Below are 19113 nucleotides of genomic sequence, written 5' to 3' on the forward strand. Positions count from 1 at the left end.
ATTGCGATATAAACACAAAACATGGTTTTTGTATTTAACATCTTTTAGTTGGCCGCCAGTTTGGCTCGCATGACCAAAACTTCAGAACCACCAAATTATCTATTACAAATCCAAGGTTGTGTCTATTTTACCTTTTATAATATCTCTTGTAACTTACATAATCACCCTGTATATTGGTAGTATGCAATGCAGACATAGTGGTCCTTTGTAACTATGATCAAAAATTATACAGTAAAATACCATTAATCTGCAGAAATTTGGACCTTTCCATTATTTTAATAGCCAGAATTCTTCAAAGGCAAAAATTGGTTTGAAATTAATAAGTGAACCTATATTAATAGTCCATTAATTCCCATACGATGTGTGCTGCTCAATAGCAGTAAATTTACAAAATCGATTACACAAAAAGTTTAGGCTGAACGAAACCACTTACCCAACCCTTAATTCAATAAAGGCCTTTTGTAATGGACAGAATAGAGGGGTGAAATGGTTCAAAGGGTTCTGATTGGTTGAATTTGGAAAGTGTAGCCTTAATTTCGTTTGTGCTTTGCGAGTTGGATGTATAAGAGAACTTGAAAGCCACTTTGTCCCCCTGTTTCCACTAGATGACAAAATGATAAACATAGAAAGTAGAGAATGGGAAAAAAAATAGAAGTTTTAGGTTTGTATTTAATCCCGTTAGATAAAAGTTTCAACATGGAAATTCCAATTATTGATACGTCGAGTAAAAAACTGTAACATGGAATCAATTTTACCATCCGTTGTAAAATATTAACCTGATTTCGTTTTATTTATCAAGTTAAATTTCTAAATTCGCTGAAATGGATTTAAATGAAAAAAGCTCAAAATACAGATATGTAAACTGCTTATTATAAAATGTTTCGTTCTCTATTTATCTAAGTTAAATTCTATATTACGCTGAAATGGATTTAAATGAAAAAAGCTCAAAATACAGGATAACTGCTTATTATACCTTGATTTCGTTTTATTTATCCAAGTTAAATTTCTATTATACGCTGAAATGGGATTTATATAAAAAAAGCTCAAAAATTACAGATATGTAATGTTATTATAACCTGATTTTCGGTTTTATTTATCAAGTTAAATTTCTATATACGCTGAAATGGATAAATTACAAAAAGCTCAAAATACAGAAATGTAACTGCTTATTATAAATGTTTAAGATAAACCAAAACCGTAGTGAAAATATATTACCTTATGTCACTTTTTAAAACATTAGCGCACATTCCTATTTAATATTGACTTCAGCTAACAAAATTCTAGAACAAACTATGGAATTGTTAATAAATTAAAGCATAGTATTAATGAATTCTTTTGCGTACCTCAACAAAAATTATTTTCTCCACAGTTGTATGTAGCTAATATTATTAATGTATGTGTAACAAGTAACTTAATTAGGAGATAATTGGTTTTGATTCGAAAATTTGAATATTGCAGAATTTAATAAACAGATGAAAATGTATCAGGAGATACTTATTTTCATGACCAAAATCTTAATTAATATTGCAGTCTGTAATTTATAATAGTAGACCTGCCAGAAGATCAGATCATAGCGTGGTGTTCAAGATTCAAGATTCAAGATTCATTCTTGATTCAAGACAACTCCGTCTTGTCTTTAAACATACAATGTATGCAATTGGACATTGTCTTCTTTACTTTACCAATGTTAGTTGTCCATAAAAATTACAAATACATACAGATTTATTATAATAGTATGTATATGTATAATAAAAAAATCAAATTAATAAAGACTAAAAATTAAAATCAAGGTAATAAGTAAAACAATAACATAATCAACAATTGACAGACTAATAACCTAATTTAAAAATCTCATGTCAAAAATGTACGACTAAACTAATATTTCAAAATTGTTTGTTAAAATTATATTTTTATTTAGTTGAAATGGATATATCTGATTTTGCTTCTTAGGACGTTATTTTTATCAGGGATTCCAAGTTTTTCTTTCAGGGCAGAAAGAAACGTTACTTAACAGTTAAGACTTTGATTTTGAACAAGGGCAATTTGACAGTGCACGATGTAATCATAATTGCAAAAAAAATCTTTTGCTAGTAAATTGATGGTTTTAACTTTTACACATCACGGTATGCAAAATTGCCACAAAATCTTTGGATTCGTTCATTTAAAATGAACGACTGCTCTTTTAACTTCAAATTTAAACGGATTAGTTCTGGAAAGGAAAGCTTTAAGAAAATAATTCTGTCAACAGGAAAAACAAACACAAAACTCGGAGCAGGAAGAAGTGAGGGAGGTGTGAAAAGTAGAGGCGTCTGCTCTGTGATGTTTCAGTCCACTGGAGCATTTTGGAATCAGCTGTTAGTTTGGTCTTTTGTAATTAACGTTTAAACACGTTCTCCGCTCCCGCCCGTAGCTTTCAGCCGACAAACTATTCCAGTTTTTGAAAACGCTCGCCGAGCTTTCAGCAGAGAACGGCGCTATATAGGGCGACAATGGTTTACCGGGGACAAATGTTGTTTAAAAACATAACAGAACAGAGCGCTGGGAAACACTGCAAATTGAAATGTGGGTTTGAGAGTTTTGCTTTAACAGCAACTCTTAATATGCGCCGAGTTCTAAAGTTCATAGGTCACCCACAGTTGGGCTAATTTGTTTTGAAAATCACACCTTAAGTTACCAACAATGCACTATTTGTGAAATTTAAAAATTGTAAGAAATTAAAAATAAACAATATGCATTAGTAAAAATTTAAAAACTCATATTTACTGGTATAAACGACCCCACCACAGGCTGAAAATAAAGACATCATTCTTTCTCATATTTTTAATCATGTAAATAAAACAAAAGCTTCAACATTTTTAAGCCAATGTTTAAGTACTTTTGAAAATGCGCTCTTTTTACCAAACGGGGTCTCCCACTATAGGGAAAGGGGAAAGGGGGGAAACATAAAACATCAAATGACACCCACGTGAAAAGAGCAAGAAATAAATCTTTCACCATGCAATGTGAAAGGTTGGCTAAAAACGGACGTTTTTGTAGTTTAGTCATAGGACAGTTAGAGACAGTAGGGGCTAAGAGTCTGGTAAGTTTAAATGTTCTATGTTCTCTTTAGAAATGGAGTAGGCTGATAACCGTCAAAAATGCTTAAGAAATTGATATCTACACATTGAATTGTTAAATGAATATTTTGAGAAAAGTAAGAGTATTCTTGGAACATATATATTTATTGAATGAATCAGGCATCCAACGGAAATGTCATCCATATCATGAAAACATTTGGTCTAAGACACACCATAGCCTTTTGCACAAGGGAGTTTAAAGGCTCAAGAACTGCGATTGACAATATCTTTACAAACATTGTTAAAAGTAGCAGTGTGATAATACTACTGCGTTATCAGATTGTCATTGTCAGGAAGCTGTTATCGATTTCTCACCTAAGTCCATACCCTTGCGTAAGTTTTAGACTGGCGCGAAGGATAACATCCTGCTGATATCAAAATATTTAAGGTATTATCTAAAAACTGATACATAGGGTAATGTTTTTTAAAGTAGGGGATTTTAATAATAAATCAAATGAATTTACAAATCACAATTTGTATTACTTTGAAGTAAATTTTCTCCTGACAAAGGCAAATAAAACACGTTTACATAATTGTTCTCGCCCAAAAACTTCACTAAGAGTTCCCGAAATTCTGAAACTCAAAGACTAGCTACAGTTTTTAGTATTCTTTTACGAATCCTCAGAGCCCTCAAGACTGGCGTACAGAAAATAAGACGTTCCTATAAAAGCACAATCAGGAAGTCTAAGTCGCATAAACTCCTGAGTAAGATCTGTAAATCAGAAAATAAGTCAAAATCCTTTTGGAGCCTCATTGATGAGAGCAAGCCTTCTAGAGTAAAGGGATACTGTCAGAGTTGCCAATACTTTTAATGACTTTTATTCAACTATTGGTTAATACTCTGATTGGATCTTGGCCTAAACGAGTTCTACACAACCTACTACACAACAATCCGTAACCAAGTCGTTTGTTCTTGTTTTCAACCACTGAAGAAGTATCACCTGTGATTCTCTATTTGAAACCTAAGTCATTTTGTGGAAATCCTCGTCTAAGCTTCCCAGACAGGTCCATGACGTGATTTCCTCTCCACTTGCTTGCCTGATTAATTTATCATTCTCTGTGGATTAATTTCCTAATTCACTAAAACATGCTTTAGTTCACCTTCTGCACAAGAAAGGAGAGGGATGTCTGTAGTAATTTCAGGCCGACCTCATTGGTAACCACTTTTCCAAAATATTTGAGAGAATATTTTCTGGATAGATTGTTTTCTTTTCTAGCGAAGAATGGTGTCTTTTATCCTAGCCAGTTTGGTTTCACAAAATGAAAATCAACCACTGACGCAGTGACCACTGTTATTTGCCATTTCTGACACAGGCCTTGAGATTCAGCTATAGGATAATTAATTCTATTTGACAAAAGCCTTCGATATAGTCAATCACATTATTTTTTGCTAAAAGAATCCCAGTTACTTGGCATTAGAGGTGAATCGATACTCTCGGTTTCATCTTGCATACCTTGGGAAGACGCAATCCCTTGTTTAGCTGCCTTTTTTGGCTGTCCATGTTCCAAAACATGGTGTGTTAATTTGTTATCACGGTTGTCGGTGGCTGTGAAAGCATGACTAGCCTCAATCAAAGATCAACTGGAGTAATAAGTCAGACGGAGTACCGCCAGGGTTCGGATTGGACCCAACGTGTTTCTCTTTTTTGTGCCATGCTAAAAAGGTTTTTTACCCCCCCCCCCCCCCACCCCCCCCCCCCCCCACCCCCCCCCCCCCCCACCCCCCCCCCCCCCCACCCCCCCCCCCCCCCACCCCCCCCCCCCCCCACCACTAATCTCAATCCTTGTCCCCTCAGAAGAAGGGAGGCCAACTCTGAACCATTCTCTCCAGTTGAAGCAGGCAGGGGGTGGCACAACCTTTATGTCTAGGCTAGCAAAAACCTTTGACTCTTAGGGAACGAAACCCCACCAACTCCAACAGTCATCTCCCGTAGTAGACTAGACATATTGAATTACCTTTCACCCCCAGAATCTGTACATTTGCAGTTAGTGATGTGCCACTCCTGGACATAGATAAGTTTGCCCAGATTTAAGTGACATCAGTTTTTGCTGTGCCCATAGTGGTTTCAACTGGAAGGTATAAACCAGCCAGAAGTGAACCCTCCCGGGGATTACAAGACTATAAGTATGTATATAAATTTTAAACTTCTGGACAATTTTAAAACTTTTGGGGTGTTTCAATAAATGCTCCTAGAGTTGTTCAAAGTTAATGTTACCTACTTCACATTAAAACATCACATCACATTTACAATTTAACTTTTGTAAATTTAAAATCTGAATTTTTATCCATGTAATTATTTACAGATTGGTTTATTGATAATGATTTTGAGTAGTTGAATTGCTAGTTAAATGTATGTTCAGCTTCCTAGTTATTTTATTAGGTATGATCTTGATTTTATATATTTATATAATATGCCACATGTTGCTGGAGCAAAGCTTCAATGAATGTAGCTTTTTATGAGAAAAAAAATTAATTGAATGATTGTACCATAAGGACATGTAATTTTGCCAACTATGAACACGTTTTTTTTAAATGCAACAATGGCAAATGAAATGATGGCAAATGTCCAAAATCCTCTTATCCTTTTATGAAACACATAATAAAAAATATATTATATGAATTGTGTGGCTTTAGGATTTTTAGATCCAAAATATAGCTCACAAGTAAAAATGTTTGATATTCATATTATTTTAGTTAATCTAATGATTAGCAATCTAAGTTTAGTAATCTGAGATAATCAAAACAAATTGCAATATATAACAGTTCAATACCTAATTTTTCCTATTACAAAAAATTTGTTCATAGTAAACAAATAAAAATAATGTATTGTACCAAAATAAATATGTACCTTATTTTAATTTTCAGCAACCCAAAATCCTAATCTAAAAGTAACATTGACTTACTCTTGACTCTGCTTCTGGCTGCGAGTTTTGGCCTGCGTAACACACTGCGTAAATTGCTCCAACTCAGCTTTACGCAGCTTCAGCTGTTCCTGGCCCAACTCAAATATCTCTGCAGTGACATTGCTGATTTGCTCCTTGAAACTGATGTTGGATATTGAATAAATAGTCATGATAACACAATATGTTCATATTACTTTCTTTATAGCTATTTCTTTATGTGTAACTGGCTAAAAGTAATACCAGAATTTTCCATACAAGATCAAAAGAACAGGGCTGATATTACTATGTTATTTGTTGCATATTTGGAAATATTTTTACCGAACAGTTCATTTATAAATATAAAATGGGTGATTCCTGTATTTGTAATGTAAGGTTGAAGGGGAGAGTCGCAACTCCATTAAACATCACTTCTAACTTGTCTCAAAGTACCAACCTGTTAAACATCTCCTCTGCCTCCTCTCCCACTAGTAGAAGAGCCTGCCCGGTCGGGTCCTCCTCCAACATCCTTTGGTACAATTGGTCACCATCCAGCTGCTCTACGAAAGCCTCTGAGTGAAGAGCTTCTGTCTTTCTCCGTTCTTCCTGAGCCTCCGTAGCCTTCAGCTCTTCTGCTTCCTCCCTTTCCAAAGTCCCTAAGTCTTTCCTGGACAAGATATGAGCACCATAATACAATACTATTAGATCATTCACAGACTAATTTTATAACTGCTTGGTTTCAATAACATACACAATATACAAAACAAGCCTTATAATTCCCCCATGCTTCAATCTGAGCATGATTTTTATTTTAAAATGTAGTAAAATCCAAGTAATAATGTGTTTTACTTCTAAGAAAATCATTAAATATCAATACTTGTTTTCCTATGCTATATTTTGAAACGTTTTTGTAACATTTGTGTAAAACAAGAAATGATGAACGTCTTTTGGAAATAAGTAGTAGTTTGTTATAGAAGCAATGGACATAAGATTGAGAACATTTAATAGCTGCTAGCATTCCGTACCATTCTATGATAAAATGTTACAATGAATTTAAAACCATTAATACTAGCAATCGCTGAAGAATATTGAGAACATGTTGAAATCAATATTGGAATAGATAAAGTAGTCTGTAGTACAAAGGCCACAGAGAGCTTGAAATTTGTTGGAGGAAAGTACCTTTACCTATGAAGCTCAGTCTTTGACTACAATCTCTATGTGTTTAACCTAAATTTGTCTAAATGAAATGCTTACAACCAGATTCAAAGGATTCCTAAATCACTTTTGATTATAAAATTGTATGTAGGTACTTCCTCTATATGAAAAATAAAAGTATATGACTTTATATATTAATAAAATGGGAGTTCAGAGCTGATTAAATAGTATATATATATATATATATATATATATATATATTAATCTAGACTCATGTTTTTGAGCAAATCATAAACATTTTGGTACGTAAAGCATGGTAAGTAATTTTTAATGTTTATAAAGCTTTGTGATGGAAGTTCAACAATTTGAGAAGTTTTCCATGAGTTTTCTTCACTGTCACACTAGAAAGTTTCAATAATATTTTGCTAAGAGAAGGTTATGTATGCCTACAAATACATGGTGCGGGCCAAGTCCACCTCTTCTTCAGTCAACAGCTTGTACTCGTAGTAAACAAGCTGAGGAATGAACGCAGCGACGTATTCTCTGAAGCCCTCGTGGGTGCAAGGATTACCCGCCATATTCAGGCATCTCAGGTTTTTGAACTTCCTTAAATACAGCACCTGGAATAGAAGTAATGGACATTACGTTGTTGTTTTTTTTTCATTCATTATAAGATAATTGTCATGAAATGATTTCTTTGGCTTGTACCTACACAACTCTCATCTTCAATGTTGTTGTTCCCGATGCTGAAGATCTCCAAGTTCTTCAGACAGTCCAGGTTTTCCACTCTGGAGATGTTGTTCTGGAAGAGTGTGAATATCTCTATTTTTTCCAGATTCTAGAAATAAAACATTGATTTTATGAGTCAAAGTGAAATGCCGCAGGATGTAAGATATTGTTCTGATTATCAAGAGTTTTTTATTTTGATTTTTGTATTAAATCAGTGATGTTATTATTCTTTATTGAACATATTCTTAGAGAACAGTTTGTAATATACTATTACTATTATACACTTTAAATAAATGGTTAAACTTAATTTGTATTCTGATTATAGTTAGAAATAACAAATACTCAGTATGATATAAATGTGAAATTTAATGATGATAAATTAATTGACATACAAGTTTGAATTTTGAAACAAGATGGAGGATACAATAATGGTAAATTTTTAAATACAATTCTTTAATTTTTAGGGCAGGGTGGTCGTGCTGGCTTAAGGAAATAGAAATATTGGGTATTTTATTTTATAAAAAGATGTTGTAATTTTGAAAAATAATTGTTGTTAAATTTTAATTATATTAATTTTGAATTATTAGCAAAATCGAATGTTCCTGGGTTTTATGTTCTTCCAATGAATCACTAGTAAACTTTAAAAGGAAATTTTCTCACCCAATGTCTGTCTTCTGCTTCTTTGTACTTCAGTGATAATAAGAATTAATAATGTAACCTTTCAAATACTGCTGAATAAAATGTAACCAGTTTCTTTATAATAATAATCTTGCTTCACTTCTTCCAGATCCCTCTCTCCTCTTCACCTTTTCAAATATCTGCTCTCCTCACTCTTCAACAATCATCCCTGCACACTGTATCACTGACTTTAGTTTCACTTTATAACTTTTGAGTTTTATATGTAATAAGGTGAATTTTGATTAATTTTGATATATTTAATTTTGTATTTATTATTGTTTGTATTAAAATTTGAGACAATTTATATAAATAATTATTCCTTAATTATTATTTACTAATAAATTTCTAAATTAAATTAGGCCTAAGTATTGAAATGGATGTGAGATGGGTGTATGAAATGAGTCCATTACAATATCCCCTCAGAAACATGTGAAATAAATGAACATGGTTTCGATACAATGACGAATGGAATAGCAAATGATACATATAGATGTGTGATACTTAAAGAGAAGGATGAACCACATTAAATGAGTGAATTAATTGATGATCATACATACTATTTAATAAATTTAATTAACAAACAAAACAATAGGGAAAAAGGAGAACAAAATTAACATTAGGGTTAGGTAGTATTAAAGCTAAGCCAACGAACAAAGTTACAAGTTTCTTAGTATACAATAAACAAACAATAGAGAAACATTAGATCAATGGCAAATATTAAAACTCAATGTCAAAGGACATAGTTTTATTTTTGGAAATACACATTTAATGAATTGTGTACCGAATAGCGGTATACTTTCCACTAACAAAATTATTATCCCCTCCTGATAGGAAAATGTTTATATAGTATTGATTAAAAGTGTCTATGTCACTGGGTGTATAGTTGCACTGTTTATTTGGGGAAATAGTATTAATTTCACACAGGTCCCAACGCGTCAACTTCAGTATCTTCTGTAGCGTTAGCGTTGTTGACCGAGTTTTTATATGGCTTCAAAGAGGATATATGATAAGGTCCATATACATGCTCTTGGGATAAATCAGAAATTTGGTAGGTCGATTTCCCGAGGATTTCTTGAATTATGAATGGTCCTTCGTACACTTCAAATAATTTTGATGTTTCACCAGCTATAGCTTTAGAAAGGTGATGGGACTTTACCAATACTTGGTCATTAATTTGGAGAGAAACTGGTTTTTCTCTTTTCATTTATCTTATCAGATCTCTTCTTTCTACTTTCTTCAAGTTTACGCCTTGCAATCAGTAGTTTGTGTTCGATTTGGTACTTCTTCAGCTAGAGGGTTTGATACATATTTTTCCCAAAATCTGATATTTCTTGTTCCAAACTGTAGTTTCGTTTGGTGTGTGTGAATCCAGTTGATTCATGGTAAATTTCATTAAGACATTCATTATAAACAGGTACATATTTCACCCATCTCTTATGATTCTGTGAACAATACGTTCTGAGGACAACGCTTTATTTCTCTAATTGGCCGTTCTGCCAAATTAAAACTGGTGTGATACACTGGACTGTATATTAATTGTATGCCGTGGGATTCAAATTTCCTGATCCATTCGTTACTTTTAAATTGGGTTCCGTTATCTGATTGAATTCGTTTAGGAAAACCGTAATTAGGAAAGTGATGGTGAAATAATTTATGTAATATACTTCCTGGTTGTTGCTCTTTGCAGTGGATAAAGTTTAACGAATTTGGTAAATATGTCAATAACAATTAACATGTATTTTGTATTTCCTACACTAGTCGGTAAGGGACCTATGATGTCAACTGCTAACTGGGTCATTCTTCTCTCTGCATTTAACTCCTTTGGCTTGACTGTTGAGTGGATGGTTGTTGATTTTGCAGCGCTGACATTTATCACATGATGATAACAGTTGCCTGATTGTTCGATGCATATTCTTGAAAATAAAATTTTCACGCAGTAACAGAAAACATTTTTTTGCACCGCAGTGTAGATAGTAGAGATGGCATTCTAGTATTAGTGGTTTAATTACTGATTCTGGGATGACTATAAGCCATTTGCCCTTAAATTTTTTTGTAGTAAAGTGTTGTCATATAAACGATAATTAGTATATAATTGTTGAAATTCATTTGTTTCCATAGGTGACTGTAAGATTTCTATAAGTGGTTGTAGTTTAGGGTCTTGATGTTGAAGCTGAGGTAAGTTTCGGAGTTGATCTTGTAGAATGTTGGTCGGGAATTCTCTCGATGTAATGAATAGATAACTCAGTGAGGTTGTTTGCATCGCTTGACATGTGCTGTGGGGATATACGAACTGAGAGTGTCAGCAGTAATGTTGTCCGTCCCTTTGCAATGGATTATTTTAAAGTCGTACTCTTGTATAGCCAATATCCATCTTGCTAATCTATTTGTTTAGCAAACGGCAGGTTTTCAAAAAGGTTAAGGCGTGGTTATCTGTAATTACTGTTAATTTAACGCCCATAACAATGTATCGACACTTCTGTAGGCAGTGGATTATAGCCAATAATTCCTTTTCGGTTGTGGTGGAAACGCTGTTCTGCTGGTTGTAATGTGCGTGATATGAAACATAATTGCAGCTTTTTCGTTATTGTCTTTTATTTGATATAGATGTCCGCCAATTGCAAATTCGGACGCATCGGTCTGTAAGTAGAATTCTTTGGATGGATCGGGGGTGTGGTTAGAGTGTGTTAGTTTTTATGAACAGCTGTTTAATTTTGTTGAATGTTGTTATCATCATCTCTAGTCCAATGAAATTTAACCTTCTTTGACGTTAGCCGTAATAGTGGACTGGACTGTTTTCAGAGAATTTATGAATAAATTTATTGTAATAATTTATACATCCGAGGAATGCTTTTAATTGTGTACGACTTCTGGGAGTTGGGAAGTTTAGAATTGGATCAATCTTACTGTTATCCATACGAATACCTTCATTTGTTAGAGTAAAACCTAGGAATGGTACAGAATCTTTACAGAATTGAGATTTTTCAAAGTTTATTGTCATATTGGCTTCAGCTAGCTTTTTGAATATGTATTCTAGGTGTTGTAGATGTGTATTGAAATCGGGGGAAATGATACATATGTCATCAACGTAAATTGCTGTGAAAGCTTCTATCTCATCATCAAACACGTTATCAAGAGCTCTTACTAGTGCAGCTTGGGATGTAGAAAATTCCAAATGGTGTGACTGTGACTTTGTACTGGTAGGTCTTGCCTCTAAATTGGAATGCGGTGTATTGACGCGAAGTTTTAGTAAGTGGGATTTGCCAATATGAAGCCGTTAAGTCTACACTGCTTATGAATTTCGCGTTTCTACATTTACTCAGAATTTCGCTAAACACTGCGGTTACATTCGAAATCTGGTTTAATTATTGCGTTTACTTTGCGGGCATCTAAACACAATCGAATTTCTCCAGACTTTTTAATTACTGGGATGATAGCATTTACGTAGGTACTTTTTGCTTCTCTCGATTATGTTAAAGGGTTCTCCATGCGTTGAATCTCAACATGTACAGCGTCTTGGTATGCTTGAGGTACTGGATAGGTTAATGATTTAAAATTTTTAGGATTTTCTATATTTAATTCGAGTTCATATTTAGTGCAACATCCGGGTTTGTCTGAGAAAACGTCCCTATATTGGTATAGTAGATTGATCAAACATTGTTTTTGTTCTTCATTTATGTAGTTATTACGGATTAGGGTTTTCATTATATCTTCCACCGACATTTTATCTTTGGATGATATATTGTGTTGTGCATCAATGTAATCATTATTCTCATTATTAATCTTGTTATCTTCCCATTGTTTTATAGTGCCATACTCATTAAATGTTGACATTGAGTCATTAAAATCTTCCATAAGCATAACGCCTTGTTGAGTGGTGATTTCACATAAGTGCCCTTTATTTATTGCCATTACAAACTTCATTACAACATGTGTATTGTTTATTTTCATATGTATTGTATTATTATTAAAGTTTAGCTCTGCTTTCCATAATACTAGCATATCCATTCCTAAAATCACTGGTTTGACAAGATGCTGGTACTATAAGGAATTGTATGTGAGTAGTCTCGTCAGCTACTGTCACAGGTACATATATTACTCTGTTGATTCGTTTTGAAATGTTTCCAATAGCAGTTTTAATGGTAGTATTGGCTAGAGGGCAGTTCTTCAAATGGCTTTAATGATTGTTGGTTATCCATAAACCAAGACTCTGACAAACAAGTAATAGATGATCCGGAAATCAATTAAGGCATTAGTTTCTACATTATTAATTTTTTGATGTTTAATTTCTGGACATCTTATTTGTATAGGATTAGTTATTAGTGGATGTTCTATTTTTTCATCAAAAAGGAAATCTTTATCACATATTATGTTGTTAACTTGAAATTCACTACTAGGGTTATAGTTCGAAGAATAAATTCTGATTTAAATATCCGAGGTCGTTATTTCCTAGCGCTGTAGTGTCGTATTTTATTCCTGGTGCTATGTTTCCTCGGTTCCGTTCTACAGCGCGCAGCCGTTTCCCGCCGCTGGGAAGTCTTCGCTGCGGTCGTTGCCGGTACTAGAAGGTGGATTTTCGAGCATTTTCTCCCTGCCGCACGATAGTGCATACTTGTGCCTGTTCTGTGGTGGGGTGATGTCTGTCGTTTCCTGGGTAGTAATGGGTATTCTGTCGATTTTGGTAGTGGTCTCTGTATGGTTGTGTCTTACTCTTGAATTCATTATTATTACGACTGTTTGTATGGGTGGTAATAGTTCTTGTTATGTTGGTTTCGATCATTATAATGTTGATTTTGTCCGTGACATTGATTCCTTGGGCTGATATGCTCTTTGTTCAATGTTATTATGTGGTGTGACTGGGGATTGGTGAGGTTTCTGGTGTATTGGCTTATAACCAGATGAATTGTGATTTTGGGATGAAATTATTTTGTTTCCGTTTTGGGCCGTCTCGGATGTCTTCTCGTTGTGTAGTAATCGTTCGAACTCTTTAATGGTGTTAATGTTTTGAACGCTCCGGCTATCCTGAATAATTTGTTCAAACCGTTCCGATAAAATGGTGACGATTTCTTCTTCGGTTATTAGTGGGGTAATCGATTGTAGTGTGATAACACGCTCGGTGAAGTATTCAGCACGAGAGTCAATGTTCCATTATTCTTGTAATGTTCTGATTCTATTTTTGCACGTATGCCGCGTTGCACATCACGACTCCAATATTTCGTAGTAAATTCTTGTGCAAAATCCTCCCAGCTTTTAATATCGTGTTTTATTAATTGGAACCATCGTGACGCGTGACCTTCGAGACTACTTTCTAATATGTCAATGAGATGTTCAGTGTTAGATGTGTGTGTGAGTTGCACACGAACCTATATTTTTTTTCGTAATACCTTCTAATTTTTTGTAAAAATTCCATTGGACTGGTTAGAACGTCCGTTGAATTTTGGCACTTGTCTGTCTACAGAATCTCCTCCGGTACAAATGACTTGCAATGGTTCACATGGTTTTCGTCTCAATTTGAGATTTAGATTTTATATTTTCTAATTCACATTCATATTTATTAATACACTCGGCTAGATTGTTTATTCTATCATGATTGTTTTGGATTTGTGGTTGAATTTCATTTATAATGGTTTTTGATTTTGTATTTTATTTGTTTCCGCGTTTTCATGTCGTACTTGGTCTATAGCATTTTTTATTTCAAAAAGCAATTTTATTTTCTAGAGTTTGATTTTTGTTTTGTACCGATTCTAATATCTTGAACTGTTGGTTATTCATCTGTTGGTTTACAAATGCCTTATGTTCTTCAAAACTATGATTTAATTCTCCTCTAATGCTGTCAGTGGATTCTTTAATTTTCAGGTCTATTTTTTCACGGAATTGATCTTGATTGTCCCTTATAGCGTTCAATTCATTTCGGAATTCAGTTTGATTATCCCGCAGTTCATTAATTTGTGTGTCTCGAGTGTCTCCCTACAAGATTTGATTTCATAGCTAAGTTCGATTTTAGTTTTAGAAATACAATCACTTATTTCGTTTATTTTTGCGTTTAGGTTTTCGTTTAACTCAGATTTAGTGTTAATCAAATTTTCATTAAGTTGTTTTAAACCGTTCATGATAGCATGAAGAGCTGTCGATTGGGATTCGTCAGCGGTTTGTTTATTTGACCTGTCACTGCCAATGGCATCAACTGATTGAGTATAATGAGAATGTTCAACTACGTTTAGTGTGGGAGGCGCAGTAGCTCCATCTTCACGTCTCTGCAGGAGAATCAGGGAAATTTGCGCGTAGGTGTTGGTAGCACTGTTTTCATTCATCCGTGATTGGTTGTCGACCGCTGTGAGAATGTTTGACTTGGTTAGCGCGAGGGAATTGTGGGAGTTTGTTCTGCTTCTTCTCTCTGTTCGCTTTCGTCTTCGATACCGGGATTAATGGCGTCTTTGTTTACGTTTAGCACTTGGTTATTTTCCATATTATCTGTTGGGAATGGGTACCGTTTAGGGTATCTTAAATTAAAATCACGGGACATTAATTGCGATAAAAGATAGAATAATATTACAGGACTAATGTATTGTTAATTAAATCTTTATATAGTGAGTTATTAAATAACCTATAGCCTATTGACAGACAATATGAATAAATGACAACTAACTACGTACAGTACTTATGTCTAGGCTATTGTTACGATCTAGAAAATTGTCTCAAATCAAAGATTATAAATATTCATTAAGCCACTACGTTGGACGCCAATTTTGTAATATATATTACTATTATACACTTTAAAATAAATGGTTAAAAACTTAATTTGTATTCTGATTATAGTTAGAAATAACAAATAACTCAGTATGATATAAATGTGAAAATTTAATGATGATAAATTAATTGACATACAAGTTTGAATTTTGAAACAAGATGGAGGATACAATAATGGTAAATTTTTTTAAATACAATTCTTAATTTTTAGGGCAGGGTGGTCGTGCTGGCTTAATGAAATAGAAATATTGGGTATTTTATTTTATAAAAGATGTTGTAATTTTGAAAAATAATTGTTGTTAAATTTTTAATTATATTAATTTTGAATTATTAGCAAAATCGAATGTTCCTGGGTTTTATGTTCTTCCAATGAATCACTAGTAAACTTAAAAGGAATTTTTCTCACCCAATGTCTGTCTTTCTGCTTCTTTGTACTTCAGTGATAATAAGAATTTAATAAAGTAACCTTTCAAATACTGCTGAATAAATGTAACCAGTTTCTTTATAATAATAATCTTGCTTCACTTCTTCCAGATCCCTCTCTCCTCTTCACCTTTCAAATATCTGCTCTCCTCACTCTTCAACAATCATCCCTGCACACTGTATCACTGACTTTAGTTCACTTTATAACTTTTGAGTTTTATATGTAATAAGGTGAATTTTGATTAAATTTTGATATAATTTAATTTTGTATTTATTATTGTTTGTATTAAAATTTGAGACAATTTATAAATAATTATTCCTTAATTATTATTACTAAATAAATTTCTAAATTAAATTAGGCCTAAGTATTGAAATGGATGTGAGATGGGTGTATGAAATGAGTCATTACACAGTACAATCGTAAGATTTTATTTTGTTACAGCTGGTTAGAAAGTTCTGTTTAAAAATTCATTTATTGTGTAAAATGGATGGTCTTGAAGCCAGAGTTTTAGTTTGTGTCCAAACTGTAGTCGGTCTCTCCTCTTCAGTTCTAGTATTATCTAGTATAGTAGATGTAACTACAGGGAATTAAACTCTCTTCTAAGAGCCCTTAAAAACCATTTGTTAAACAGCAATCCAACTTGTATACAGCAGTAAAATGTTTTACTTTGAAGAAGGTCCATTAAATTTAGTTTTACTCACATTTATTTCATAACCCCCGGTGTGCTCTTCAATCAGATCCACCCCCACCCCACTCTCTCCCCCTCAAAAAGTCTTAGTTACGCAACTGTATTAGATATTCATTCATTTATTATAATTAAACAACTAAGTCATGAAACTCTGTGTGTATGGAGAGGGCATTTTGTCTATGTTATAACCTATTCCAAAGTTACCATGTCACGAATGCACTCCAATTTTGTTATTCTTCTTCAGCAACACATTCTTCACTAATAAAATAATGATTTATCTTTCCATTGCTCTCAAAACTAAAGTTATAGGATTAAAAAATGAATAACCCTACACGGTTAAGGCTTTTATTGCCGAAACATCAACAAGATTAATAATAAAGAAACAAAAGACCCATGACATATAGTCTTAGAGTAATAATTAAAAAGTAATAGAGTACAAAAATGACCACAACTATTACTAATTTTGTTTCACTTTTTGTGAACTTTTATTTAAAAATCCAACATTCTCTCTTCTTTCCAACTTTTTTCATACTTTACAGAAAGCGGACACCATGACCTACCTCCAGGTTCTCAATGACCTTGATCCTGTTGAAGGAGAGGTCCAGATCCTTGAGGTTTACTAATGCATCCAGATTCTCTATCTTCTCTATGATATTGTTCGCAAGCTGCAGTTTTGTCAAGCTGGTCATCATCCACAAATGGTCAATCCTCAAGATATCTGTGCATAAAAATGAGAACTGTACATAGTCTGTGTTAACAAAAACATTTCTGATGGATTTTTCAGGTTATATCAATAATAGGAATGCAAGCGTCAGGCTCTCACATCGATATTTTCTCCTTCAGTAGCCTATTCATTGTTAGTATAATGATCTGTAAATGTTTGATTTACCAGCTCATTGTATGTTATTGTTGATAAAGACATGGTAATACAGCGAATAATGAAAATCTCATTTTAGGATAATTGAGGATACTGATAATAAAATATATTATATACCTGTAGGCTTGAGAAGCGTATTGCGGTCAAAAAGCATGTAAGTGGGTTTTGTAACAGTGTTTAAATAGTGTTTCCAATGCATTAAATGGTTTTAATCCATCATTAACTTAAAGGCCGGTATCGACAGTGCGAGGCTGCTCGCTGCCAATGCCTCGTGCCATCTGCCTCAGGGTGAGCTTTTCAGCTAGCAGCTAGTTTGTAACCACGAATGCTCACTGCGAGCACGCGAACCACTCGCATTCGTAGTGAAGACAGTTGGGACAATTTGTTTTTTTTAGAAATGCGCAAGTTGCTGCCGCTGCTTTTATTGTGATGGCGACGACTATCAGGAAAAAACTACAGAAAAAGCTACGTAAACCCCGTTGGTGGGTCAAAAAAATTTATCGAAATCGGTTCAAATATGTGAACAGACTCCTAGAAGACGTGAGGTTCGAAGAAGACGTGCCAAATTTCTTGCGAATGTCCAAGCAAGATTTGAACATTTAATTACATTGATAGAGCCTAATTGTCTGATCATTTCATGATTATCCATGATGACAATTTCGTTGTGGAGGTTTGTTGGTTTGCAGTGCAGAATTGTGTCTTGTACGGTGCGAGGCAGACAGCGCAGGTATCCACTTGACGCACAGCTCGGAGCGAGGCACCTTTGAGCACTGCTCTAAAACCGACAAGCACACGGCTCACCTCACATTGTGTGACGCGAACGCCTCATAGCGAGCAACCCCGGTATCCACAGTCCGAGGCAAAGCCGAGCATTCGCCAAGAGGCATTTGCAGCGAGCAGCCTCGCACTGTCGATACCGGCCTTAAGAAAAGTTTGATTTACAAGGTTAAAAACTTTATCTTTGCTATCTACATTACACTACTGATCAAGCACTTTATACTTAATATCATGTAAAACGTAAGGCTAAAAGATATTTTAACTATAGTTTAACGATTTGAACTCATAACTTCAAATTTTCTAATCTGAATAAACTCTGTGTTCAACAGTGATGGCAGAAAGGGTTGAAATAAAAACTGTTATTAAGACTAGATTAAATGTACCCACTGTTTCAGCCTTTTTGGTGAATTTCATCTAAAACTATCAACAGCTGGTAAGCATCTTTGAAGTTGGGATTACTTTTTATGAATATTATCATTATTTTCCAAAATTCAAAAATATTTCTGAAACTTTTTTTGCAAGTTTTCTCTGTACAAAAACTTTCCTTCAACTTCAACAAATATTTCAAAAAAATTAACCAAATTCGCTCAAAACAGCACATTTTGCAATTTATTTTGATTGTATAAGGTATTCAAGTTTTTACAATCAACGAATTACTATTCAATTTTAATATTTGATTATGAGCGAATACTTACTCAAGAACTCAAGCCTTAAATGAGTTATCTCCTTCAGGTCATAGCCTTCTTCTTCAATGAGCCTCCCGGCCTCCCCCTTGGGTCCTTGTTCCTTGATGGCTTCCTGTAAGATCTTTGTGTCAATGACTCCCGGCTGAATATCAGACCGCACCACTAACTCCATCTTTATCAACTTTGTCTCCCTTGCTAATAGAAGGAGTTAAAACCGTATGGTTTACAAGTTGAATAGATGAGATGGCAATGTTGCTACTCAAGAGATAGTTGTTTTTCTGTTGCTATGGCAGCTGATATCATTTTTGTCTCCCCACTTATCAATGTTAGATCAATATAGTTCCTGACCAAACAGATCA

The 19113-nt window shown here is 34.0% G+C and overlaps 1 protein-coding gene across 1 annotated transcript; it reads right to left on the reverse strand.

The window, feature by feature from the left end:
• Positions 1-6016: 6016 nt before the first annotated feature.
• Positions 6017-19017, reverse strand: LOC124355555 (dynein regulatory complex subunit 3). The gene is made up of 6 exons (XM_046806717.1): positions 18764-19017; positions 16975-17132; positions 7864-7989; positions 7602-7771; positions 6454-6663; positions 6017-6161 (listed from the first exon to the last, which is right to left on the reverse strand). Exons 1-6 carry the CDS (start codon positions 18924-18926, stop codon positions 6017-6019), a joined length of 972 nt encoding a protein of 323 aa, XP_046662673.1. The 5' UTR covers positions 18927-19017.
• Positions 19018-19113: the final 96 nt, after the last annotated feature.

The sequence above is a fragment of the Homalodisca vitripennis genome, chromosome 2 (genome assembly GCF_021130785.1).
Source record: "Homalodisca vitripennis isolate AUS2020 chromosome 2, UT_GWSS_2.1, whole genome shotgun sequence".
NCBI lineage: Eukaryota > Metazoa > Arthropoda > Insecta > Hemiptera > Cicadellidae > Homalodisca > Homalodisca vitripennis.